Below are 27,957 nucleotides of genomic sequence, written 5' to 3' on the forward strand. Positions count from 1 at the left end.
TCCTTGCTCCAACGTGTTTACACACAAAACAAGTCACTAATCAATCTGTTTGCACAAAGTTTGAGACCCTGGTGTGCCCACTCATATGCACACATACCCACATGTCACCAGTTCTTCAAAGATGACTCACAGTTTAGGTTCTTGACTCTGACATTTCTACACACTGTGAATGCCCTGGTGCTGAGACTAAGATTTGTACACAGTGCTAGTCCCAGCTCCGCTATGTTTACACATGTGTAAACTTGAGTTTCAACAAAGTTTGGGTTACTGGGTGAGACAGCTTTACACATATGGTGTGAGCATCAGCTCTGTTTCTGTTTGTAAAGGGTACAAATCCTGGCTCTAATATGTATGCACACACTGTAAGCTCTTCCTCAAAGAATCTTACAGACAGGGCGGCCCTAAACCAGCGATGTTTACACATATTACAGTGCCTTGTCCTGGCATATTATTGCACACAGCAGGAGTCCTAGCTCAGAGACGTTTACACAAGCCAACCGTTATTTTGCTGTAAATCTGACAGAAGTGCAAATCCTGGCCCGAATATTAGCTGTAAGAAGTTTACACCCAATGGTAGCCCATGAGGAGATGTTTACACACAATGAAGGTCCCTTGTGCTTGACCGTGAATACATAGTGAACGTCTGGAACTTGACCTCTGTACAAACCGAATGTGTTTCTTGCTCCCATTTTATGTACAATGGAAGTGTGTGGCTTGCAGGCGAGTTCCTAGCGTGATTCTCTGGCTCAGAGCTCTTTATATATAACCAATACCAGAGAGCGCTCCATGTAAACTTTTGGGAGAGGAAATGAAAACATTACATGGGTGAATACTTAAAAGACATTCCTTTTTTAGAATTCGAAATATTTTGGGAGCAAATGATTTCTGTCACAAGAAAAATGTTGGTTAGCGGTTGGGCATGGCGCCACATGTGGTGGCCATTTTTTCGAGAAAAACGGGCTCAAACGCCAATCAGGATTGTACGAAACTCCTGGTCAGAATGGGTAGAAGAGGTGGTCACTCAATGACATATTCATGGTAAAATATGACTGAAGGTGATACAGTAAAGAAAACTTAAGTGTCCTTAGTTCTGGTTTTAAAAAAGTGTTCAATTGAAGCATTGCTCTGAGACCTGTTCAAATGTGTATTTGTATTTATTTGAAGAAAAGGGATGTCAGTTTCGATCAGAAATGCTTTACAAATGACAGGAGCATTCCCACGAAGGGAGCATCCCTGGAGACAGTGGTGGGGCCAGGTATGGAGGATCCGGAAGAGGGCAAGGGGAGCTCCCTGTTTAACAAGTCAGTAAAGTTTAAGTTGATTGCTATGGGCAGTGGGTTCCAATAGAGTGGGGCGAGTAAGGAGAAAGAGTGGAAGTGAGAGGAGGCACAGGGAGGGAATGGGAAGGTAAGGTTGAGTGCAGATGAGGATCAGAGGGAACGAGATGGTGAGTAAACGGAGATACAATCAGACAGATACCGAGGAGCAAGACCATTGAAGTCTTTGTAGACTAAGAGAAGAAACTTGAAAAGAGAGAGGTCATGCACAGAGAGCCAACTAGTATGTTGTCAGTAGGTAGAAGTGGGGGGGTTAGGTAGGTTGTAGAGAGGGCAGGTAGCAAAGTTAAGGACTAGAGGGAGGAAGAAGTAGAGAGGAAGGGCAAGGAGTAGACTTGAGCAGGAGTCAAGTTTGCTAAGCATGATAGTGGAGATTATAGGTTTTGTAGTGTAGAGGGGCAGATGGCACATCATCCCTATCCCCCTCCCCCCCACCTCCATCAAATTGGAACAGCAGGGGAAGACCCCTATGTGGGCCACCTTGTATTGTCCCAATACAGCACAGAGTGTATGAGAGACAATATGCAATCCGACAACCGTATCAAATGTGCCCTCGCACTGAAAGGGTGGATGGATGTCTGCATGCACCATTGGACATCAAAGAGCTATAAGTGAAATTGCATAAGGGCAGAGTGACGTCATGAAGGAAAGACATGAAGTCGCACTGAAACGATATGCAAATACTTAAAGAATGAAGATGTAACTGGCACGATAAGAGGAGCATGTAATCGAACACAAAGAAATCATATGCACCAAAGGAATAAGTGTTAAGAGAAGAACGGAATGTACATATGTAGAAACGCAAGGTAGCTGAGAAGTGTGGTCTCCTCACACGTGATTCAGAAGTCTAAAACACGGGTATTCATTAAGCTGCAGATGAAGATAATGGTGTACCTACACTCCCTTGAAATCCCCAGAACAGAGAACAGGCTGCAAGGTCAACTATAAAGAAGAAGCCTTGGCTTAGGGCCTGACCGATGAGAGATGATGGACTATTTGGGCAAGTGGGTAGAAGTCTGGTGTTGCTCTCTGCACCTGAGTTTCGTTTTGCTTACGTGCTGCTAACGAGCCAAATGTCCAAGGTTCGGAGAGAATGCCAACCAATCAGGATTTTATGTAGCAACATGTTATACAATGTTGCACAGGCCAAAGCGCTGCTGTTATTCTGCTATGATCTGTTTAATATGTATTCAGAGGTTATGTTATGTTGATTTATACCACGCACCGCTACCACCCAGGGGCAGTCTCCAGGCACTCTTGGTTCAAGGCATGCCTCCTAGATCCAAGGGCATCCAGTGATATAACTAATACTTATATGATCCATAGGTACATATGTTCCCTTAACCAATTTCTCCCTTCAAAAAGTTTTATTTATCTATTTGCATTTTTAAAGCGCTCACACAGCCCAGGGGCATCAAGGTGCTGTTACAGGAATATGTCTCTTAGTTGCGTATTTATAACACGCTTGATACCCAGAGGTTCCTAAGCGCAGACCTGGGGATAGAACCTGTGTTGCTTCGTATCGTTTTGTTTCCAAGGCGAGCACGTTGCCGCTGAGCTACACTCCCGGGGACAAGTTTGCCACATAGGATGATGTCATAGATGATGCATATCAAGGTATAAAGTCTCTGTATAAACAAAACAAAAGTGTGAGTGCATGGACTAGAGTTTGTTTGCCAGATTGCCCCATCTTATTTGAGCTGATAATAAAGTAGTAATTTGCCATTTTCTTTGAGCCTGTCCAGTTATTTGGGCCTGAGATCATTATTGGTAATTCCATTGAGCACATGAGACGCTTCAAGGTGCCAGAGCACAGTAGAATGGCTAGTAAGAAAAATATGAATTTTCAAATGTTGAGGAGGTTAATGCGAGCCACAAAGGCAGTGGTAGTGATGCATTTTTTCAGTCGTGGATTGCCATGAAAGAGGATCCCAAGATAGCGAGCAGTCTGGCAGGAAAGAGATAGGGCCGGAGAGATATGGCTTGGGAAGCCGGGAGAAAGATTACTTCTATTTTTGAAGAGTTCAGCAGGAGACAGTGGAGAGCCATCGAGAGATGACTTGCGGTGAGACAGTTTGTAATCTGTTCTGAGATGGAGATGTCTATGGTGAAAGAGAGAAAAGAGAAACATATTTTGAGTGTCACCAGCAAAAAGTTGATAGTGAAAACCAAAGGATGAGAAAAGCAGGGACGTAAGTTGGGGGTTTCCAGGGGTAGTAGCTGCTACCTCTGTCTCCCCCTCTGCTACCCCTAGACCCGTCCTTGCCAGCCCTAGGCCACTGGATAAAACGGCAGTGCCAAGATCAGCAATATCTGTGTTGGAACTGAAAAGGCAGCTGAATGTGCCACGTTTTTTTTCACCTGGAATCTAGATCTCGTTAGCTGGAGAAATAACAGGGATGCAGGAGCAACCATGCCATCACTAACAGGTTGGAAGTCCATTAGTGAAGAATGCCTGAATGGTTGGGTTCGTGGGCAGAGCTGTCTGTGCAGCTCAAACCCAGTACTGGACAGATATGGGGGCTAGGTCTAGAGCCAGCTGGTAATGGATAAGAGCAGCCTGCAGTACTCAGTGACAGTACAGCACAAACGCAAATCTCATCAGTGCTTCTCGTTGTCTGCTTTGCACATCTAGTGAGCTACTGGGCCCTTGACCAAAGGCATGTGCCCCAGTGGCTCTGCCACCGATCCTGCCTGGGCACTGTGTGACCTGACCCAGATCTGACAGACCTGCATCACAGGCACACTGTAGATAGACGAAAAAAGTGAGATAATTAATTTGCATGAAGTTGCCCTCAGCTTTTGAAGTAAACCATCTGTTGCTCCCTCAAGCAAACAAGATATATATTTGGAAGGATTGCTTGCTTCGGGAACAAGAGGATGCAATGCAACATGGGTTCAGTTCCTGTTCCAGTGCTTAGAAGCTGGAGGAGTCTGCCACTAAGCAGGATATAAAGGACCAAAGAAAATAATAAAATGTGCCTTTACTAGGGGTTATGTCACGGAGCTGCTGCTGCTGTTTACATTAACAAATGCAATTACTGTGACCTGCAACACTACCTTCCCCTCTATCTACCATCTAACAAAAGAAAACATTGGTGGGTTACTTACCAAATAAGCAAAACAGGAAGGTGATGGCTGGGAGCTTTCAAATCATTCATAACCACTGGCACAGCTCTGGGCAACTCTCCAGACCATTGTATTCCTGGTTAGACTTGTGTTGGTCAGTTGCTGTTTCCAGTCTATGGCCTACATTTGGAAGGCACTGGATGTCTGCTCTTTGGGTTTAGGCCTCTTCGAGATGCTCGGTCTGTTTATAGTTTAGCCCGAGTGGTGTATGATAACCCAGGTGGTTGTGTTGGACGTCTGCTTGCATTCACAGTAATTTGGTAATATGGGCCTATACACACTGATTTTAGCGCTACATATCGTGATCCATTCTTGTATGAAATGTATATCGTATTACAATGATATCGTAACTATATTTTTCTTAGTGTACTGGGGAACAATGCTATGTTGGAGAAAGGTTGTGTGCCATCATTTCCCATGATGTCAAGTGGGGCGGGTCAGATAACATCACTTCCTGGGATGTCATCAGAGGTCAAGGGTCATGTGATGTAATTTCCTCTACCCCTGGCATTTTGGTGAAATTATGTCCTGTAGATAGGTCTTCCTAGGGCAGAGGTAAAGCGGGTGAAAAGCAGAGGTCCAAGGACTAACCCTTGGGGGATGCCGACAGGGAAATGGGTGGGTCAGAGGTTTGCGAGTACCAGGAGTTTTTAAAGGATTGAACTTCCAGGTAAGAGGCCAGCCAGGCAAGAGCAGATTTGCAAAACCCAAAGTCCTAGAGATTGAGGAGGAGAGACAGGTGTGGATGACGGTATCAAAAGCAGAAGAAATGTCCAAAAAGATGAGCGTAGATTTTGGAGTGGAGAGCATTAGTACGAAAGTTGGAGAAATGCATGCATGCAGACTCGATGGAGTGTTTATTAAGGAATCCAGATTGAAGTGGATCCCCAAGGCCATTATCCGGAAGGTACCTAGTGATCTGGTCATAGACAACCCATTCAAGGACTTTTGAATAATGTGGAAGTAGAGAAACTGGGCAATACTTTGCTTGGATATTTCGGGTGACGAGGGTTTCTTCAATAGGGGTGGTAAGATAATGGTTTTATTTATTTATTGGATATTTGTAAGGCGCCAATACAACAAATGGTGTTTCAAGGCACCACAAGACAAAAAAAGGGGGGCATAGGAAAAAGATAACAATAACAGCCCTACTAGGCCTTGTGACATACATATAGTTTAAGTACGGTAACAAGAAGTGCGAGGGAGAGGCATGAGTGAAGTTCCGGTCAGCGCGAAATGCGAGGTGCTAGGGTCGGAAGGGAAGTGCAGGATAAGAGGGGAGAGTGCAGGTGAAAGGAGGGTGTTGTGAGGGGAAGAGGGCAGGGGCTAGGCGAGTGCTAAGGGGAGGACAGGAGGGCAAGTGCCAGGGTTTGCATGGGGGGATGGACTGGGTGGGAGTGTCTGGTGCCCTAGAGAACTCAGAAGGAAGCAGGCAACCAGTAACTGTGGCAGACAGGGTGTTATCAGGGGAGGGGGAGAGGGAAGGAAGAAGAGAAAAGGAGGGTCTTGAGGAGCTTCTGGAACTTAAGGGGATCTGGCTCAAGCCAGAGAGCGGCCGGTAGACCATTCCAGAGGGAGGCTTCTACGGAGGAGAGTGATCTATTCCCCCACTCTCTGCTTACAGAAGCATCTGATATGCAGAGAGTTGGAGCTAGAATACCGAAGGGCTCTAGGAGGGAGGTATTTAGGGAGAGAGGGTTGGATGTAACAGGATCCCAGGCTACAGAAAGCCTTACGGATGATGCAGAGGGTCTTGAACATGATCCTAGCAGCAACCGGGAGCCAGTGGAGAGATTTTAGGGCTGGAGAGATGTGGTCCCTGGGTTTGAGGCCAAGGATAAGTCTTGCAGTCCTGTTTTGGATTAGTTGAAGGGGCGAAGGGAGGAGAAAGGAATATTGGGGAAGAGGCTGTTGAAGTAGTCCAGCCTAGACAGGACCAGAGCTCTGGAGACATTGAGTTTCTGGGGGAAGGTGAGGAAAGGGAGAATGCCTCTGAGGAGGCGAAGCTGAAAGCGGCCTTCTTGGCAAGGAGCGCAATGTGAGGAGAGAAGGAGAGGGAGAAGTCAAGGATTACACCAAGGTGTTTTGCCTTACAAGAGGGTGAGGGGAGGGGACCCTTATAGGGTAGGGGGGAAGGAGAGGCTGCAGTCCCAATGAGAAGGATCTCAGTCTTACCTACATTAAGGCAGAGATAATTGGTGGCACACCATGCCTGAATAGCAGTCAGTCAGTCAGGGATGAGAGAGTAGGAAGAGGAGGCAGTAGAGGGAAGCTAGAAGGAGAGCTGCATATCGTCTGCGTAACACTGGAAGTGAGGAGAGAAGGATGAGATCAGGTCTACCAGAGAAGCAAGATGGGCGTTGAAGAGCCACGGCAAGAGGATAGAGCCTTGAGGGACGCCACAGGAGGAGAGTGTTATAGAGGAGAGAAAAGGGCCCAGTTGAATCTGGGACGGTCTGTCAGAGAGGAATGAGGTCAACCAGTCCAGTTCCAGGCCTGTGATACTAAGAGTGTCACAGAGCCAATTTGTTAGGGTGGCATGATTGACTGTGTCGAAGGCAGAGGAAAGATCCAGAAGGATAAGAACGGATAGATAGTTGGAATCAATATTTGAGAGCAAGTCTTCAGAGGTGTTCAGTAGAGTGGTTTCCGTGCCTCTGGCTGCTCTGAAGCCAGACTTGTGGCTTTACAGACAACCAACAGGTTCAGTGGGATGGATCAGTTGGGAGATGACCAGCTTCTCCAGGTGTTTGCCCAGGAAGAGGGTAAAGGACATAGGGCGGTAGTTTGCGAGGCAGGAGGAGTCGGCAGAGGGATTTTTGAGGAGATATTGCACAATGGGGTGCTTGAGGGGTAGCAGGAAGGAGCCAGTGGCAAATGAGCGATTACAGAAATTAGACAAGGCCAGCACAGTGAGGCAATATTGTCCTTGATAGTTCTGAAGGAGCAGGGGAGCACCTGTTTGGAGGAGACATTCATAGAGAGGACTTGTCTAGAGACCTCATCCGGTGTTATGGATGAAAAAGAGGACAGTAGGAGGGGAGAGTGGGCCAAGGGAGGCCATAGAGCTGGGGAGGGAGGAGGGAGTAGAGGAGAGGAAGGACAGGATGTCCTGAGTGTTGGTTAAGAAGTGGGAGTCCAGTGAAGTACAGAGGGTCGGGGATGGAAGATGTGAGAAACCTGAAGCTGTCTCCCTTAGTATTCCCCGGGGGTCTGTCATCCAGGTGGCCAGGACAGGGCCATCGCTATTGGATCCAGTTACTTGGGGTGGACCAGTGAATGAGGATCACCTGGATGGAGGGTCCTCAGGGAGTTGAAGTAGAAAACGCCTAAATGAATTGCTAAAGAGTAAAAGAGCTATTGATGCAAAGAGGGGGAAAACCAGCAACAGAGGAATCCGGCACCACGTGGGTGCTCACTCAAGTAACTCTGGCCGATTCCCCGATTGTTGAAACTAACATAACTTGGGAAAGGCCAGAAGGGGGTCAAAGTGGTCATACAGGGGTCTTGTAAAATCCTCTGTACAGTCGAAAGTCTTTGACCGACAGATGAGTGTGAAGTCAAGGGAAATTAATCCTGTATCGTAAGAGTTGAATGAGAAAGGCACGATTAAAAAGATTGGCAAGAATGAACCTTAACAAGGGATGTCCACAGTGAACTGTTTAAAAGGACATTGAGATTCGTGAATGTCACAAAGAAGATTGTGATGAAAGCTGTAATGAACCCGACCGAGGGACATCACGCAAGGTATATGTGAAAAGGAACTCTTTGTGTATTATTTGATTACATCAGGCCTACGGGGCAATAGACTTTTTGCCAGAAAAGAGACTTAACCACTGAAAGTCCTGATTGCTGAAAACTGAACTGTTAGCTTGTGCTGGGAAAGTTAGAGCGTGTGCTGTGCTCCAGAATCCTACCTTGTCCCGTGCTGAAAATGTGGGGAAGGGAGATTCCAACTACCGCATCCTGACATATTCTTTATGAATACTTCCTTCTTTCTTACGACCATTACCCCACACTTCTTTTGTATTTAGAGTAAGGATTTGGCAATAGGTTTCTTAGTATAGGCCCTTTTATTTGACACAACACCACTGGGACTGCCTTATTATTATTTTGAAGGTCGAAGTTTGCTCACATCTTAGATTTAGGTTTGGATTAGGTATTTTTTCAACCTATCTTTACCGTTTAAAGACACCATTGAACTGTGATCACTTGTATCTGTCTTTACTGTTGCCACCATGAGTTCCTTACACAGGGCGAAAGTGGAAACTGCAGTAGGGTTGGCAAGGTCCTTGCATATTTTAAAGAGTTTGCCAATGTTGTTAGTGGCCCCAAAGATGCAGGCTTGGATATGAGTCTGTATTGCCTTTGGAGAATGCGGCAGGCCAGTCTGTAAGAGGATGTGCCTGATGCCCGCCACTTCTGCTCAGCAACTCTTCACCTGCGTTTCAGAGAGGTTAGGTCAGAGTCATCCAAGGGGTAACACTTGGAGGTAGGCTTCTTGCGGATTGTCATGAGGGGGCAAGGTTTTCCAGGGTGTTGGTGATAGAGGGGTGGAAGATTAGAAAGGACAGAGTCAGCGTTGGAGTCCGTGGCAGGAGTGGGAGGGGGAATGAAAGTGGCAGGAAAAGCAGCCGCTGGCACTCGCTTCAGCGGTCGAATGACAGAGAAGGAGAACGGCAGTGGGGGGGAGAGGCTTTGCCGGGGGACCCAAGAGATCCAGATGAGAGGATAGGAGAGCATGGTCAGACCAGGAGAGAGGTGTAATGAGAGGGTTGGAGAAGGGGATGTCTGCTTAAATGAGAGCATCCAAGGTGTGTGAGTGTGGACCGGAGGGTAGAATGGTGAGGAAAAGAGTGTCACAGAGGTTACAGAAGAGTCCAGTGGCTGCATTGGGAGTCGAGGTGAATATTGAAGTCCCTGAGGAGGAGAAGCTTGGAGGTAGAGGCTAGGAGAGAAAAGGTGAGGTTGGCCCACTCCAAAAGGAAGTGGGAGACCGGACCAGGGGTCCTGTAGATGGTGATGAGAATCAGCGAGAGGATAGGAGAGATAACAAGCCTGCAGACAAGGCTTTTGAAGGAAGAGTAGGCCTGAGAAGGTATGATAGTAGTAGGGACCCATTCGGGGAAGATCGCCCCTCTCCGCCTCCATACCGGTTAGGCCTAGGCTTAGAGAGGATCTTGTAGTCCTCAGGGAGCTATGTGCCAAAAGCAGTGACAGAGCTGGCAGTGAACCACGTCTCAGTGAGAGCGAGGATACCAAGGTCAAAGTCTTCAAGGCGGTGACAGATGCCAGAGGAGTGTTTAACGGCAGAGCAAGAGTTGAGGGTAGCTAAGTGAAGCTGGTCGCCACCTAAGGTGGTCTTGTGAGAAGGGATACAGAGATGTGGTACACCCGTCTGTGGTGCAAAAGGGGCCAGGGTGGCCAAAGGAGGAGTGGCAGAAGAAGGGAAGAAGTTGATGAGAGACAGAAGGCACCTTTCAAGAAGGGGGAGGTTTAGCTCAGATCCCTGGGCCATGACAGTGCCATTCTGGTAGACATTAATGATGCACGCAGAGGGTGTGTGCCAAGAGTACTTCCCATCTGGTTCCACCATTAATGGGTGAAAAGGAGAAAGGGAGAGGACTGAGACCATATGGGGAGTCCATAGGTCAGGTGAGAGAGCAACAAAGAGGATGACAATGACAATCTGCCTGGAAGAAGCGTTGGCATAGGTGCCAGTGATGGGAAGGCCTTGGTTGGAGACCAGAAGATCATTCTTGAACTTTTTCCTTCCAGGCTTAGAAAGGGGGGTAGGATAGGTGATAGAATAGCAGTTAGAGTAAATAAGGGAGATGGAGAGCACGATGGACAGCAAGGGCAGCGAGATAGGGAGGGCGAAGGGGAGAGAGAGAGAGAGAGAGAGAGAGAGAGAGAGAGAGAGAGAGAGAGAGAGAGAGAGAGGGCGAAGGGAGAGAGAGAGAGAGAGAGAGAGAGAGAGAGAGAGAGAGAGAGAGAGAGAGAGAGAGAGAGAGAGAGAGAGAGAGAGAGCGAAACTGCACAATGCACAATGAACTCACCAGGCAGCCTAGCAGCAAGACAGGCACAGACGAAACAGATGCAGATGCAGGATGACATGCAAGCCGCCAAACAGATTAATTTGCTGCTTTACAGCAGCAGAAGAGGAAAGGAAGGTGGCTGAGGAGGGATGAACACTTATCCAGAAATACAAGGAAAATGCCTTCATCACCAGTTAGCAGTCCTTCCTTGTGATTGCAAAGTTATGGCAGATATCCATGGACAGCAAGCAAGTCTGCTTCTTTCTGGGCCCTCCATGCCCTTCCAACCCTACAGAAGTCACTGATCTGGGAGCTGCAGCCAGATGTTTTATGAACTGCAGGGCTTTCTCGTGTAGAAATGGCAGTCTAGATTGGTGCATACGTCCCTTTGGCATGGATAACTGGCAGACATCAGTGCAACTCACTAAGCGCCGGCACCACGAAGAATGGTGTGGGGCCCCTACATCAGGCAAAATGAAATAGCAGTAGGAATACGCAGCACACTCCACCCCACAGGCTTCCAGTGGTGCAGCTTGACTTCACTGCTATGCCCTATTTCGTGCCCAGCATCCCATAGCAGGGTCATAGTCCACTCCCTTCCCCTGACCCCCCCTCAGGAGAAGGTGTCTTACTGAGCCTGTCTCACTCCTCTTTGCTTTTTCCTGGCTGTTTACCGACTGTCTTGGTAGAGTTTTTTCCCTTGGGTCGTCACAGCTCCACATGTCCCAGGTCAAGCACCCAGTTCTCTCAACGCTCTCTGGTTACCGCTCAATAGGGCAACCATCCTCTGTTGCTGGCTGCTCGCTTAGGTGCTCATCACTTCAATGCCGGACCCACACTGGAACAATGACTGTGGTGCGAGGTCCGCATTCGCAGGGGCACAGGCCAAGCCTGCCCACAAGATGCAGGACTGTGTAGCTGTCCCCGACGCTGCTTCCTGTGCAGAGTAGGCCTCCAATACAATCCAGGGGCAAGTGAGGGGAACCCCTCGCCCATGGACACGGCCAATCCTGTGACTTGCAGTGACTGGAGAGTGGCACCTGCTCCGAACTGCGGCCCGGAGAGCAGGTTTGCCCAGCCACTGAAGGTATGCAGGCAAGCCAAACGGGATGCAAAATGGCGCACTGCACCATGATGCCGTCAGAGAAACCACTACCAAACAAGGACCTACCAGGCACAGACGACTTAAAAAAATATATAAAAATGAAGCTCACTCTGCCGACGAGCCCCACAAAGCTCTTCAGGATGCGAGACTCCAGCCCGATCCCTGTTGCAGAACAGTGCTGGCCCCCGATGGAGCTCGAGCAGCTCACGTCCTCCACAAGATGGAGACCAGAAGCTGCAGATGTGAAAGAGGTAGGGAAGAGGCCAGCAGAGAGAGAAAGTTTAAAGAGCTCAGAGAGATGTGGACAAGTTATTGAGACTACATCATTGACCATTTGGGGAGCAAAAGGGTTGAGAGGAGCGCAAAATGGGTTGGTACAGTGATGAATGGCTGTTAATTCAAATAAGAGAGATAGGGAAGCAATAGTCGAGAGTAGAAGAGGTAGGGGGAGAGGTGGTGGACATGAGGATGGGAAGGGAGAAAGAGAAGGGCAGTGATAGTGTTCCAAATATTTAGAGATTTTAGAGGAAAACTAGTGAGCAAAGTCATTAGCAGAAAGGGTGGAGGCGATGGATATTGAGTTATGAGGTGAAGGCAAACATTGGAGGGTAGATGAAAGTTTGTGGGGGTGTTTGCAAAGGGAGGAAATTAGGTTTGTGAAGCAGGAGGATTTGGCAGACTGCAGTGCAGAGAGTAGGGCAGCAAGGGACTGTGTGTAGGCTAGGAGTAGGATAGATGTTCATAATTTGCACCAGCATCCTAAGTCACAGCACAGGTTAGTATTGAGGGTCTGAATTTCAGAGATGATCTAGGACTTAGGGCCGGGACGGGAAGGTGTGAATATGCGAGTAGGTTAGTGTTGGTCGAATGGTGTCATAAATGCATAGGGAAAGTTGGAGAAAGCACGATCGAAGAAAGTAGAATGAAAATGAAGCTTGAGCCGCTGTCCCTGCATTGCGAGTCAAACACGCTTCAATAGTTTGGCCTTTGGGAAAAACAATGTCATTTTGAGAGCTTGGTAATTTGGGGCCATATATAAACCTGAATGTAAACTAAACAGCAATCAAATGCTGTGTGAGAATGTAAATGAATAAACACGGCCACAACTAATTTGCACAGTGCATTTGCAAACCAAAAAACACACCCACGAAATACAAACATTGTTGACCAGTAAGAGCAAGCTCTGCCACAACATTAAACATACTCAGACCACACATTTGCAAAGTGGTTAAAGGATGTCAAATACCTTGAAACAAAGAAAAATGAGAACTGTAAACATATTTTAATTGCAAAGGAAACAGGATGCTGGGTAATCAAACTGTCTGCGTATACATGAGAGGTGCACAACAAAGCGCAAAACCACAAGCACGCAATCCAGGCAGGAAACAGGGGGATCAGTTAACCCAGGCACTGCTGTGATATACAAACAGGGATGATGCAGACCTCCAGAAAAGCTAAAAATAACAGATGGGAAATGGTTCACACGCAATCCATCAGGACACAGCTTGCAGCGCACGGCCTATGAGAACGGTGCCGCCAGTGTTAGCAAGCAGTAGGACTGACAGGTCACACACACTACAGACATTCAGGTTCAACAAGGCCTTTATTTAGGACTTGTTTGACAAGTGGATCTATCAAAAAAAGCAACTCAGACAGAAGCACCCCCACACGGGCAGGCACTGCATAAGTGCACGAAATGCTAATGATGCCAGACCCACATGCAAGCACCACACGACATGTCGCAGGCAGCTCGTCGATCCACGACGACAACTGCATGCGCTCTCTTATAAGGACAACCTCCCAGGTGCCAACCAGGATTCTCTTCCCAGCTCTCACATTGCACGAGAGCTGGTGAATGCAATGGACCACTACCACCATAAAGCCTTCGATAGAATGGGCCTCATTACATGTTTGGTGGTACCTCGGCGGTAATGGATTTACCATTACCACTACTTGGTCTGGCAGAATTACTGCCATATTACAAGTGGTGATCGGTCGTGTCCGTCCCCATTTACTGGACTCCATAGGACTCTTTGGGGATTTTGGCAGAAATACTGCTAATGGTAATTCCACCAATTTGCCGGTTTTATGTTGGTAAACTGGAGGAATTGCCTGCCTTAACTCCAAGATTATAGTTTGTTTGTGTGGTAATGTAGTGGTAATGCAGTGGTAACTTTAACACTAAATTACCACCGTTTTTGGCCACATTGCCGAATTTGCAATGAGGCCGAATGTGTGATTTGGTGCCAGACAATAGGTTCATGTGGTGGATGGTGTGCTGACTGTGGTGCACCAAACGTAGGCGCACAGACGTTTCTAGCATGTTCATTGACACTGAGCCAGCTACGCGACAAACCTTCCGGTCAAGTGGCCTTTGTGCACAGCACATATGTAGAATGCGATTTATTATGCACTGTATATGGATATAGGAGCATCACTTATGCATGCCCTTTCTACACCCCAGTGGCACTACATGCCAGGTTTACTGCTGAAAAACCATGCCTTTCCAGTGGGACAGAAGCTTAGGGGGATCTCAGTGTCAACATGTTCCTCATGAACTCACTCTCCCGGTTTGTACAAGGCCAGAAAGGCCGTTGCAGAGGTCTAGATGATCACATCGGTTTCTACACAGCTGTGGTATGGGGGGTGGTGTGTTCAGTGACAGTGGGACATATCTAACCTGCCTGGCCCCTGGCTGTGAAAGTACCTGTGAACGTACGAGTGGATGGCATGGGTTCTGTGGGTGCAATTGCCCATGTCCCGTGTTCATTAGAATGACCAACTCTACGTGCTGTAAAGCAAATCCCGCATCCACTGGTTCTCCTCCTCGGTCTCTGGCTCAGGCAACAGTTGGGTGGCTTGATTAAGACTCCTCATAAGGTGCTGCACTTCCCGGCTCCAGCGAATGGGCAGAGCCATGATCTGGGTGCTTGGGAGTCGTCATGATGCTCAACGCTGTCCATTGCTTGGCATTCGGTCAACCCCACCAGGTCTCTGATCTGCTGAGTGAAGGTCAAACGCTACCAAATGGAAGCACTTGTTCGGATACTCTCCGAGCGAGTAACTCTTGCCGTAGTCAGGATTGACAGAAATCTTGCAGCCGTCTTGTTGTTTCTTGCATTCTACACCTGAACTTTTGCAAACCCATTGCTGCCGGACATCATGATGTTCTTGCGGCAAGGGATGTAGTAGAGGTTCCAGATGGAGCTTTGCAACTCTTTGCCGTTCCCACCACCAGCTCAGGATCGACGCTCCGGACCCTGATGACACCCATCGTACCCTGCAACACTATGGAGGTATTGATGATGCGTTTGGGGACTTCATGGCACCATCACCAGTGTGAAGACAATTAAGGCAAGCCATAGCAATGGAAACATGGTCTCCAAGGGCCTGCCTATAGTGTGTCCACTGTGCCGTTGGTCACCCAAATTCTGCTAAGGGGTGTCTTTTTAAAGCATTAACCATCCACGCGGGTCCATTTCAGGAGACGCATGCCTTCCCCAGGGTTGTGCAAATGATGCTGTACAAACAGCTGAAGGGGTTGCCAGTCCTTCAAAAGACACCCAATTGTGGTATCTGCGGGTCATGCTGGTGACATGGCTACTGGCGCACGGCTCCCATCTTACATGGTCTGGAGGAAAACCCTTGCTGCTTGGTGCCCAACACCGGTCCGATGACCCTCGCCATGCTGCGGAATCTACAGGGAGATTGAAAGAGAGAGCAGATCATATGCCAGGAAAATTCTAGAACAACACACTGCCTAGTAGAACACCCAACATTCACTGCAGCTATATCACATTAGCCTGACACAGTGACACTATGTCATGTACTATAGGAGAATAAACATCATTATCAGGTTTGGTATCACACCTAATGCCGGATATTAACAGTTACAGTTGCCCGATTCAATGGTATTCAATTTATCAACCTCGAAAGGATGAAGGGCTGAGTTGATGGGGTTTCAGATTACAAATACAGGCTGGCCACATGTCAAGAGCATGAACTTCACCCACGAGCTCCCCATCCAGCCAGACTGCAGCACAGCATATGGAAGATTTCCCAGAAGTAGGGCATTGTAAGCTGATGAGGACTGCATGTTCGCACACATTCCACAATCAAAACACGGTGAGCACTTTTGCGTTTCACAGCACACTCCCTGGCAATCCACTCATGGTCTCAAACAGGCTCTTTGCATACTCTTAGTTCAGCATGAATTGCATTGAATTTGGACCGTAAGTATCTGCTCTCAGTGCCAAGATGTCCCAGTGGGGTAAATGTGCGCTCTAATAACATATCAGTTATGTTATGTTAGTTGTCAGGCGACTCCGGGGCCGTGATCCCAGTGCTTCCTTCTGCTTGGCTGTGGCACGGATGCATGTGGCATGAAGTCAATGATTGCAGCACCGTATGTACACATGAGAGAATTAAATCCATCTGCGGCCATTGGACCGTCTCCCTGCACTTTTAAGTTCAGCCGCTTCTGTGGTGTGTATCAAATTCTTCTCAGCCATCACTGCAATGCCAGCTCCCGATTGGCTGTTATGGCCTAATTAGCAGTGAGCCGGTCCAGAACAAATGCCAGAGAAAAAACACTGGTACTACCGGTGCAGGCATTATTTCCAGACCGCCTCACTCCGAGTCTGCCAGTAGGGGCAGTGAACTACCGGCAGGCTGGGATTTCAGGCACCTACCGGTAGAGTAATCACTGAAGCAACGGTATCAAACATTAACGGTGCCAGTGCTTCAGTAGATCCCATCTCATTGAGTCCTATGGGACCCCATGGAATAGGAACTCACCGCCGTTGCCGACGCCCGTAGTATCCTGGTAACACTGGAATATCGGTCGCCAGTAACGGTAAGGAGTTTCAGCCGGAAACCCGCCAGTGGGTTACCGGCAGACTCGTAATGAGGCACATAGATTGAAAATAGGTAGGGGGATTTGGAGCAACACTAAGTATGTCCCCTCAGACACTGTAGCCTTCTTTGTATTTTTTATGTGGGCTTGTTGATCAATTTGTAACCTGATCAATAAGCCACTGTCATCTTTTCCTGTATGTACGAGTGCGTCATTTAAACAATGGCAGGGAGGTGAAACCTTTGGCTCTACATATGTTTTCGACTCCAAGAGCCAGCAACCCTTGACAGCAGTCACTAGTAAGGGATGCCATGAGTTGTAGTCCAAAAATTACTGGCAAGCCATAGGTTGAAGACCTGTGTGCTAAGGAGTAAATGGCCAATCTTCCTGTGGAATGAGTGACAGATTTGATGGAGAAAGTTAATTTAATGTATTTTAAGGGGCCTGGAATTATTGCAATTTATAGGGAGGCAAAACGTTTGACTCCCTTTTTTGTAATTTTAAAACTAGTGCAAAAGTAGTAGATGCTTTTGAAACCTACCATTTGAGACTTTGGCAATATAGAGCTACACAACCGTTCTAAAGAATGTAAATATATTTACTTGCAGCCTCATCGGATAAATAAACTTGGAAAATTAGACAACCTGTGATAAAATGCAAATTAAGTGTTTTACAAGATGAGTCTGCTAAGCTCTATCTTTATGATAGCATGTGTCACAATGGCAAACATTTAGGACAGGTTCATATTACACGAAAAGACAGTGAAGATGAAATAATGCAATGTGCATATGTTCCTGCTTTAAGTGTGTCTACTGTAAAGGAAGCAGGAGTTTACAGTTACTTGTTTTGCTGGATAAAGCAGTTTGCTTCTAAGAGTGGGACTATATTCAATGACTGGTGTGAGGTTGATGCAATGCACGGGTTAATCAATGTGTGCAGGGCTTCTTGGCTCTCCTATGGTAGAAGAAATTAGGGGCTCCTCCATGTACTCCTAGTCTGCAAGGCTTCATGAGACCTGTAGGATATCACAATGCAGTGATTCACCTTCTCGGGTACTGCAGGCCTTTAGTCTTCAAGGATATAACAATGAAGTGATGCACCTCTTCAGGTACTACCGATTTTCTTCAGTCTTCTAGGATATCACAATGAAGTTATGCAACTCTTGGGGAACTACTGGCCTTCAGTCTTCTAGGATATCACAATGAAGTGATGCACCTCTTCGGGTACTACAGGTCTTCTCCAGTCTTCTAGGATATCACAATGAAGCGATGCACCTCTTCGGGTACTACACATTTTATCCAGTCTTCTAGGATATCACAATGAAGTCCTGCTCCTCTTCAGGTACTACAGGTCTTCTCCAGTCTGCTAGGCTATCACAATGAAGTGATGCACCTCTTCGGGTACTACAGGTCTTCTTCAGTCTTCTACGATATCACAATGAAGTGATGCACCTCTTCGGGTACTACAGGTCTTCTTCAGTCTTCTAGGATATCACAATGAAGTGATGCACCTCTTCGGGTACTACAGGTCTTCTTCAGTCTTCTAGGATATCACAATGAAGTGATGCACCTCTTCAGGTACTACAGGTCTTCTCCAGTCTGCTAGGATATCACAATGAAGTGATGCACCTCTTCGGGTACTACAGGTCTTCTTCAGTCTTCTAGGCTATCACAATGAAGTGATGCACCTCTTCAGGTACTACAGGTCTTCTCCAGTCTGCTAGGATATCACAATGAAGCGATGCACCTCTTCGGGTACTACAGGTCTTCTTCAGTCTTCTACGATATCACAATGAAGTGATGCACCTCTTCGGGTACTACAAGTCTTCTTCAGTCTTCTAGGATATCACAATGAAGTGATGCACTGCTACGGGTACTATAGATCCTCTTCAGTCTTCTAGGATATAACAATGAAGTGATGCACCTCTTCAGGTACTACAGGTCTTCTTCAGTCTGCCGGGATATCACAATTGAGTGATACACCTCTCCAGGTACACACAGTCTGCATGGTTCTTGAGACTCCTAGGATACTGTAACAAAGTGATCATCCTATTCAAGCACTCGGACACTACATGGCTTCTTCAGACTCCTAGGATATCACAAGGCAGTGATGCACCACACCAGGTACTTACAGTCTGCAAGAATTCTTCTGTCTAAGAGGGTATCACAATGAAGTGATCAGCCTCTCCAGGTACTCAGAGTCTGCATGAGGTTTTGAGACTCCTATGAAATCACAGTGCACTGATGTGCTGCTTCGTGCATTTATAGTCTGCATGACTTTGAGTCTTCTTGGATATCACAATGCAATGATGGTCTAGAAGCCCATGGGATATGTGCGCCTTTATAAATGTTTAAATAAAAAATAAAAATAAAAATGGGATTCTCCAGACACTCATAGTCTGCAATGTCTTCTTTATTCTTGTATGAAATATCAATGCAGTGATGGGCTTCTCGGGGTAATCTGTTTAGAGGGATGCTTGAGTCTTACAATGTCACAGTTCAGTGATGGGGTTCTCCAGGTAGTGAGAGGTTGGATAGTTTCTTAACTCTTCTGTAACATTACAATGTAGTGGTGGACTGCTCAGGTAATTGTAGTATATTATTCTTAATTCTCCTCCATTGATTTCAAGGTGGATAGATGAGCTTCCAGGTAAGTGCTCCCCCTTACAGTATATACCACTGATGTGCCAGGTTTTGTGAGATAAAACACCTAATATCCTATGAGTGATCATTTTGGGTGATGGTGTCTCTTTTGTGTTATAGTTTTGGCAATGGCCATTTGAGGCCGATCATATAATAATACAAGTCCTACTAAGGAGGATTATAATTGCATTCCTGCATACTGGAATTTGCCATGCACAATGAGCAGGTACCCTTTATCAAATATGTGTGTTTGTTGTGTGTAACAAGCACAGATCAGATAGCTTTCAATTTGCGGTGCCATCTTGTCTATTGTTAATATCAATTAATTTGGTGTTTTTAAATTGGTGACCTTCTCTTTTCCTTTTGACTTTTTCAGTTTTAACAATACTATGGTGTGGTTGCTATGCTGTCAATACCAATTTATCCACCTATCAAAAACTTTGCATTTTTTCGTTAAATAGTCCCTGATGAATGTCCTAGGAATTTTTGTTTAGAGACAGAAACATGTTGAACTGATCTTGTATCAACACAAATTGGACGATTGTAGATTGTTTCTGTTCTGCAATTGTGGGTGAATATAACTGTGGAAATGTGTGCTTTTTATGTATTGTATTATGTATTTTGTGTTTATAGTGAGTTTTATGTGGTTTATATTCTGTGTAACACGTTTTTATATCAGATCAATTTTGTAATAAAATTCAATTCTTTTGTGTAATCATGCTGTTAGATCCATTTTGATAGGATTCAGCAGTTTAGAAGGCTTTGGTCACGAGCATTTCTTGTTGAATATTTCCTTGTCTTTAACTCTTTCTCATATATGTATAGATGAGCTGCTCCATTTACTTACAGTCCGTAGACTTTTTCATCTTCTGTGGTTTCAAGGTGGAGAGATGTGTTTCTACGAATACACGAGGCATGCAGAGCTTCTTGAGTCTCCTCCTGTGATTTCAAGGCAAACAGATGTGCATCTCTCTTGAGTTCTGCAGAACTTCTGTTCTGATTAAGAGGAGGAGAGAATTGCTGCTACAGTACTTGAGATCTGCTGGACTTCTCAACTCTCCTATTAAACTACAATACATTGATGGTCTCTCCGGATACTCATAGTTTGCAGAGCTTCCTGAGAAGTATGATTTCACGATGCTGTGATAGACATTTCCAGGCAATAATAAGCAGCAGTGTTTCTTGAGTCTTCTTTATTACCACAATCCAGTGTAGGACTGCTCAGGTACTTGTAGTATGGAATGATTCTTGAGTCTCCTCCCCAATTTCAAGCTGGGGAAATATGCTGCTCCAAGTACTTACATGCTATCCAATTTTCTTAGTATAATCTGTTATTTTAAGGAGGCGATAAGAGCTGTTCCAAGTCCTTGAGGCCTGCAGAAATCCCCATGTCCCCACCTGGGATTTTAAAGTGAAGAGATTTGTTGCTCCCAGAACTTAAGATCTGCAGAGCTTCCTAAGTCTCAACTTGTGATAAGAAGGTGGAAAGATATACTGCTCCTTGGATTATGCTTGCTCCTTGGGTTATGCTTGTGGTATGTAGAGTTTCTCGATTCTTCACCTGCGATTTCAAGGCAAACTGATGTGCTGCTCTCTTGAGGTCTAAATAACTTTTTGAGTCCCCTGCTGTGATTTCAAGGTGGTGAGATGTGCTTCTGGACGTACTTGAGGTCTGCAGGGCTTCACTAGTTGCCTCTTGTGATGTCAAGGTGTACAGATGTGGTGCTCAAAGTATTGGCTGTCCTTAGATGTCGTGGGGCTCTTTTTGTTATTTCAAAAGTGGAGAAATGTTCTACTCCAAGCTATTGTGGTCTGAAGAGCTTCTTGATCATCTTAGGTTATGATTTCACAGTGAAGAAATGTTCTGCGCCAAGTACTGAAGGTCTGCAGAGCTTCTTACATCTCCTCCTATATGGTTTAGGTCTGCAGAGCTTTTTGAGTCTCCCATTGTAATGTCAAGGTGTACAGATGTGCCATTCCAAGTATTTGATGTCGGAAGAACTTCTTTGGAATCCTCCTATGGTTTCAGGCTGGAGAGATTTGCTGGTGCATGTACTTGAGGTCTGTGGAGCTTGTTGAGTCTTCTAAGATTTAAAGCTTGGGCAATTTGCTTCTCCAAGTACTTGAGTGCTGCAGAGTTTCTGGGGTCTCCTCTTGTGATGAACGGGAGAATAGATGTCCTACTCTAAGTACTTGCTGTCTTTAGAGTTTCCAGAGTATCCTCCTGAGATTTCAAGATGTAGATCAGTGATGCTCTTAGTGCTTGAAGTTTTCAGAGTCTCTGAATGTGATTTTAAGTTGGAGATATATGCCATTTCAAGTACTGAAAGTGTGCAGAGTTTCTCGAGTCTCCCACTGTCATTTCTAGATGGAGAAATGTGTAGCTCTAAGTGCTTGAGTTCTGCAGAGCTTCCCAAGTCTCCACGTGAGATTTCCAGGTGAAGAGATGTGCTAAATCCACTATTCGAGGTATGTAGAGCTTCTTGAATCTCCTCCTGTGATTTCAGAGTGGAGAGATGTGTTGCTCCGAGTGCTTGAGATCTGCAGAGTTTCTGGAGTCTCTTTGTGTGATTTCAAGGTGAAGAAATGTGCTACATCCAGTACTTGAGCGCTGCAGAGTTTCTGGGGTCTCCTCTTGTGATGAACAGGAGAATAGATGTCCTACTCTAAGTACTTGCTGTCTTTAGAGTTTCCAGAGTATCCTCCTGAGATTTCAAGATGTAGATCAGTGATGCTTTTAGTGCTTGAAGTTTTCAGAGTCTCTGAATGTGATTGTAAGTTGGAGATATATGCCATTTAAAGTACTGAAAGTGTGCATAGTTTCTCGAGTCTCCCACTGTCATTTCTAGATGGAGAAATGTGTAGCTCTAAGTGCTTGAGTTCTGCAGAGCTTCCTAAGTCTCCACGTGGGATTTCCAGGTGAAGAGATGTGCTACACCCAGTATTTGAGGTCTGCAGAGCTTCTTGAATCTCCTCCTGTGATTTCAGAGTGGAGAGATTTGTTGCTCCGAGTGCTTGAGATCTGCAGAGTTTCTGGAGTCTCTTTGTGTGATTTCAAGGTGAAGAAATGTGCTACGTCCAGTACTTGAGGGCTGCAGAGCTTCTGGAATCTCCTCCTGTGATTTCAGAGTGGAGAGATTTGTTGCTCCGAGTGCTTGAGATCTGCAGAGTTTCTGGAGTCTCTTTGTGTGATTTCAAGGTGAAGAAATGTGCTACGTCCAGTGCTTGAGGGCTGCAGAGCTTCTGGAATCTCCTCCTGTGATTTCGGAGTGGAGAGATTTTTTGCTCTGAGTGCTTGAGATCTGCAGAGTTTCTGGAGTCTCTTTGTGTGATTTCAAGGTGAAGAAATGTGCTACGTCCAGTACTTGAGGGCTGCAGAGCTTCTGGAATCTCCTCCTGTGATTTCAGAGTGGAGAGATTTGTTGCTCCGAGTACTTGAGATCTGCAGAGCTTCCTAAGTCTCAACTTGTGATATGAAGGTGGAAAGAAGTACTGCTCCTTGGATTATGCTTGCTCCTTGGGTTATGCTTGTGGTATGTAGAGTTTCTTGATTCTTCAGCTGCGATTTCAAGGCAAACTGATGTGCTGCTCTCTTGAGGTCTAAATAACTTTTTGAGTCCCCTGCTGTGATTTCAAGGTGGTGAGATGTGCTTCTGGACGTACTTGAGGTCTGCAGGGCTTCACTAGTTGCCTCTTGTGATGTCAAGGTGTACAGATGTGGTGCTCAAAGTATTGGCTGTCCTTAGATGTCGTGGGGCTCTTTTTGTTATTTCAAAAGTGGAGAAATGTTCTACTCCAAGCTATTGTGGTCTGAAGAGCTTCTTGATCATCTTAGGTTATGATTTCACAGTGAAGAAATGTTCTGCGCCAAGTACTGAAGGTCTGCAGAGCTTCTTACATCTCCTCCTATATGGTTTAGGTCTGCAGAGCTTTTTGAGTCTCCCATTGTAATGTCAAGGTGTACAGATGTGCCATTCCAAGTATTTGATGTCGGAAGAACTTCTTTGGAATCCTCCTATGGTTTCAGGCTGGAGAGATTTGCTGGTGCATGTACTTGAGGTCTGTGGAGCTTGTTGAGTCTTCTAAGATTTAAAGCTTGGGCAATTTGCTTCTCCAAGTACTTGAGTGCTGCAGAGTTTCTGGGGTCTCCTCTTGTGATGAACGGGAGAATAGATGTCCTACTCTAAGTACTTGCTGTCTTTAGAGTTTCCAGAGTATCCTCCTGAGATTTCAAGATGTAGATCAGTGATGCTCTTAGTGCTTGAAGTTTTCAGAGTCTCTGAATGTGATTTTAAGTTGGAGATATATGCCATTTCAAGTACTGAAAGTGTGCAGAGTTTCTCGAGTCTCCCACTGTCATTTCTAGATGGAGAAATGTGTAGCTCTAAGTGCTTGAGTTCTGCAGAGCTTCCCAAGTCTCCACGTGAGATTTCCAGGTGAAGAGATGTGCTAAATCCACTATTCGAGGTATGTAGAGCTTCTTGAATCTCCTCCTGTGATTTCAGAGTGGAGAGATGTGTTGCTCCGAGTGCTTGAGATCTGCAGAGTTTCTGGAGTCTCTTTGTGTGATTTCAAGGTGAAGAAATGTGCTACATCCAGTACTTGAGCGCTGCAGAGTTTCTGGGGTCTCCTCTTGTGATGAACAGGAGAATAGATGTCCTACTCTAAGTACTTGCTGTCTTTAGAGTTTCCAGAGTATCCTCCTGAGATTTCAAGATGTAGATCAGTGATGCTTTTAGTGCTTGAAGTTTTCAGAGTCTCTGAATGTGATTGTAAGTTGGAGATATATGCCATTTAAAGTACTGAAAGTGTGCATAGTTTCTCGAGTCTCCCACTGTCATTTCTAGATGGAGAAATGTGTAGCTCTAAGTGCTTGAGTTCTGCAGAGCTTCCTAAGTCTCCACGTGGGATTTCCAGGTGAAGAGATGTGCTACACCCAGTATTTGAGGTCTGCAGAGCTTCTTGAATCTCCTCCTGTGATTTCAGAGTGGAGAGATTTGTTGCTCCGAGTGCTTGAGATCTGCAGAGTTTCTGGAGTCTCTTTGTGTGATTTCAAGGTGAAGAAATGTGCTACGTCCAGTACTTGAGGGCTGCAGAGCTTCTGGAATCTCCTCCTGTGATTTCAGAGTGGAGAGATTTGTTGCTCCGAGTGCTTGAGATCTGCAGAGTTTCTGGAGTCTCTTTGTGTGATTTCAAGGTGAAGAAATGTGCTACGTCCAGTGCTTGAGGGCTGCAGAGCTTCTGGAATCTCCTCCTGTGATTTCGGAGTGGAGAGATTTTTTGCTCTGAGTGCTTGAGATCTGCAGAGTTTCTGGAGTCTCTTTGTGTGATTTCAAGGTGAAGAAATGTGCTACGTCCAGTACTTGAGGGCTGCAGAGCTTCTGGAATCTCCTCCTGTGATTTCAGAGTGGAGAGATTTGTTGCTCCGAGTACTTGAGATCTGCAGAGTTTCTGGGATCTCATCGTGTGATTTCAAGGTGAAGTTATGTGCTACACCCAGTGCTTGAGGTCTGCAGAGCTTCTTGAATCTCCTCCTGTGATTTCAGAGTGGAGAGATTTGTAGCTTCAAGTACTTGAGATCTGCAGAGTTTCTGGAGTCTCTTCGTGTGATTTCAAGGTGAAGAGATGTGCTACATCCAGTACTTGAGGGCTGCAGAGCTTCTGGGATCTCATGGTGTGATTTTAGAGTGGAGAGATTTGTTGCTCCGAGTGCTTGAGATCTGCAGAGTTTCTGGAGTCTCTTTGTGTGATTTCAAGGTGTAGAAATGTGCTACATCCAGTACTTGAGGGCTGCAGAGCTTCTGGGATCTCATCGTGTGATTTCAAGGTGAAGTGATGTGCTACATCCAGTACTTGAGGGCTGCAGAGCTTCTGGGATCTCATGGTGTGATTTTAGAGTGGAGAGATTTGTTGCTCCGAGTGCTTGAGATCTGCAGAGTTTCTGGAGTCTCTTTGTGTGATTTCAAGGTGTAGAAATGTGCTACATCCAGTACTTGAAGTCTGCAGAGCTTCTTGAATCTCCTCCTGTGATTTCAGAGTGGAGAGATTTGTAGCTTCGAGTACTTGAGATCTGCAGAGTTTCTGGAGTCTCTTCGTGTGATTTCTAGGTGAAGAGATGTGCTGTTCCCAGTGCATGAGGTCTGCAGAGCTTTTTGATTATCCTCCTGAGATTGCAAGATGGAGAGCTATGCATGTGCTTCTCCAAGTACTTGAGGTCAGCGGGGTATTTTTTGAGTGTTGTTCTCCTTGGCGACTAGCTTCAGCGCCCACCCATGGTGCAAATTACCAATGACTTCCTTTTAGAGCCAATCGCAGGATATTGGCTGCCTTTTTAGTATGACTTTTCCATAACATCTATTTCTAGATGAGGGTTGAAGGCTGAATTGAGTCACGCTGGCAGGATATGGAACAGAGTTGCAAGGCCAACACCGAATTTGGATTCGAAGGAGCACCGGTTCATTAAGCTAAAATGCGTGCCACTCCCCCTGGCTGAGATCCTAATTGATATTTATCATTACATGGTTGCATTATCTGAATCCCCGAGACGTTTGCTAACAGCCTCTAACCATGTCAACGCTGCAAAGCAAACTTAAAGAATCACATGTCCTTTGCCCAAAAGCACGAGAACCCGAATCATAAATGCGTGCACCATTCAGACATTGAAATGTCCTGTTCCTGGGATTCTTCGAGCCTGTTGCTTGTCATTTTAAAAGACACTCGTCCTTTCTTCCACCATCACCGGCCCTGGTGATGTCTCATTGGGGAGCGATGGCTGAACTCATCCAGCAATCATAACTCAGGGACTACTGCTGTGCAGGAATGGTCTGAGGTGATGTTGCCTTGAACGTCTCATGGGAACCTCTGGGCCTTTGCAGAAAACTGCACCTGGATGCCTTGCAACACATGTCATATGCAGTCTTGTCCTGTGTGATGCTGAGACGGTCATTTGCTCACATTGCATGCACGCGGATTTCTATGGCTTGTGTAGGCACCTGGGGCTCTCTCCATTGATTCAGCTGATGCTTTGCATCTGAGATGATTCTTGACTTCCTGTATGTCCACCTTGGGGCTACAGGCGTTTGTTAGCACTTCAGAGACTGCTCTTGAGAAAGTGTGGTGATATTTCCTATACAGCTTGTATTGCAACGTTTAGAGTTGTGGTAGTGCGCGCATGTGCAGTGGCCTACACTGCGCTCCCTGCCCGAGCGCAATTTAGCAATTTCGTCAGTCCGCTGATCTTTGTTGGACATAGGGCCATGTCGTGTAAAGTCGCCAAGTGCGGTGCAAGCGGAGATGTGTTTTTGCACAGTGATGCAGCAGATGCGCCATTGCGGAGATACAGTTCCAGGTGCTGGGCCTTGTGCGCTGACGCCACCTATCTCTTGCTTGGTCCATCATCTACTTAAGTTCAGAGTGCACTTCCGCCTTCTAAGCCATGGGATGTCTACTAATTGACCTTTTCAAAATTGACCGCGGGAGAATTGACCTGGGGAGAATTTACCTAATTTAAAAGGTCAACTAAGACATATATGCAGGGAGAAACCCCCCGCAATCCCCCACCCAATCCAAAAACCCCTGCAACCCCTCACCCAAACCCCTTATATTATTTATAATCCAAAACCAACCCAACATATAGAAAATACCTAAAATAATACAAAGGTCAATTGTGCAGAAGGTCAATTAGGATCACTATAAATTAGGACAAAAGGTCAATTGTAAAAGGTCAATTTGGGTAATACCGTCTCTGGTACTTTGACAAAAGAGCTATCCTGGGGATCATAACTTTAACACCACCCTGAGGTCCAGTTATACGGTCAAGGATGCATCAAGGAGGAGCTTTCACCACACAAACACACTCTGTCCAAACACACAAAGACACTGGCACATGTGGTATCGCATAGGGGACCTCATGGTCATTCTAGGGTAGAATCATATACAGGATTAGTCTCAGTTTCCAAGCGGTTTGGAGGTTGCATGGAGTGTAAGGCCTCAGGATTTTTACATGCAATGTGGCTGGCTTTCTTTGGCTTGTTTACACACGCTGGACAATCAGTGTGCATGCAGTGTGAGACAGTGGCAGATAGCATCAACACACAGAGTTAGGCTTCAGTAGGTTGACTCCCGCTGTGCAGGTTGTGGCGTAGAGGAAGCAGCTGCAGGTGCCAGCCAGGAAATTGGAGCTATCTAAAAACATTCAGCCCAAACATGCAATCATGACACATTTATTCTTTACAATAAATACAAGTGTAACACAGCCACCATGCGATCTCTGGAAAGCAACAGTAATTAATGGCGGTGAAGTGCTATGAGAAAGCCAGGTTCCCCCTCTAGCCTTCCTTGGTTGAGGCCAGGCCTCTACTGCGCCACGAAAGATTGAAGCCGTCGCGCCACTGCACGTGGTGGTTGTCTTCCCGCCATCACAGGACAGGGAGGAGTTTCCGCCTCAACGAGGCAACAAGTTCTTTCTCCCCAGCAGGAGCAGAGCGGACTATGTGGAAAGCAGCTATGGAGTCCCTCATGGCTTTGGACGTGGAGGTGGACACTTGTACTCCCGCTGCATCAAGGGCAGGTAGTAAAGGAACGAGGCGGCCCGCTGGTCAGCAGAATGGTTCAAGATTTGAATCCAAGAAGGGGAGGACTGGCCCTTGTATCCCAGCATGGCAAAACTTCCTGAAAAGAAAAACAAAAAGAGCAAGCATCATTATCAGTCGTCATGTGCGAGCACCCTGTACTCAGCGGCCTTCTGGAGCATGAGCAAATGCAATTTGCACATGTGCAAAGGCTGTTTGGGCATGCACAATTACATTAGAGCCAGTGAAAAGGCTTTTGTACTTTATTTGCATTAGTGCCA

The 27,957-nt window shown here is 46.2% G+C and overlaps 2 protein-coding genes across 2 annotated transcripts in view; both read right to left on the reverse strand.

Moving 5' to 3' along the window:
• The window catches only part of CEMIP (cell migration inducing hyaluronidase 1), an 867,705-nt gene that overhangs the window by 436,872 nt on the left and 402,876 nt on the right, over positions 1-27,957 (reverse strand). The window lies entirely within an intron of this gene.
• Positions 27,313-27,957, reverse strand: part of LOC138504001 (inactive cell surface hyaluronidase CEMIP2-like) — a 721,493-nt gene continuing 720,848 nt past the window's right edge. Inside the window, exon 25 of the mRNA XM_069624166.1 lies at positions 27,313-27,776. Coding sequence (XP_069480267.1) covers positions 27,622-27,776 — 155 coding nt within the window. The 3' untranslated portion in view covers positions 27,313-27,621. The remainder of the gene's footprint in view (positions 27,777-27,957) is intronic.

The sequence above is a fragment of the Ambystoma mexicanum genome, chromosome 11 (genome assembly GCF_040938575.1).
Source record: "Ambystoma mexicanum isolate Mex_15411 chromosome 11, UKY_AmexF1_1, whole genome shotgun sequence".
NCBI lineage: Eukaryota > Metazoa > Chordata > Amphibia > Caudata > Ambystomatidae > Ambystoma > Ambystoma mexicanum.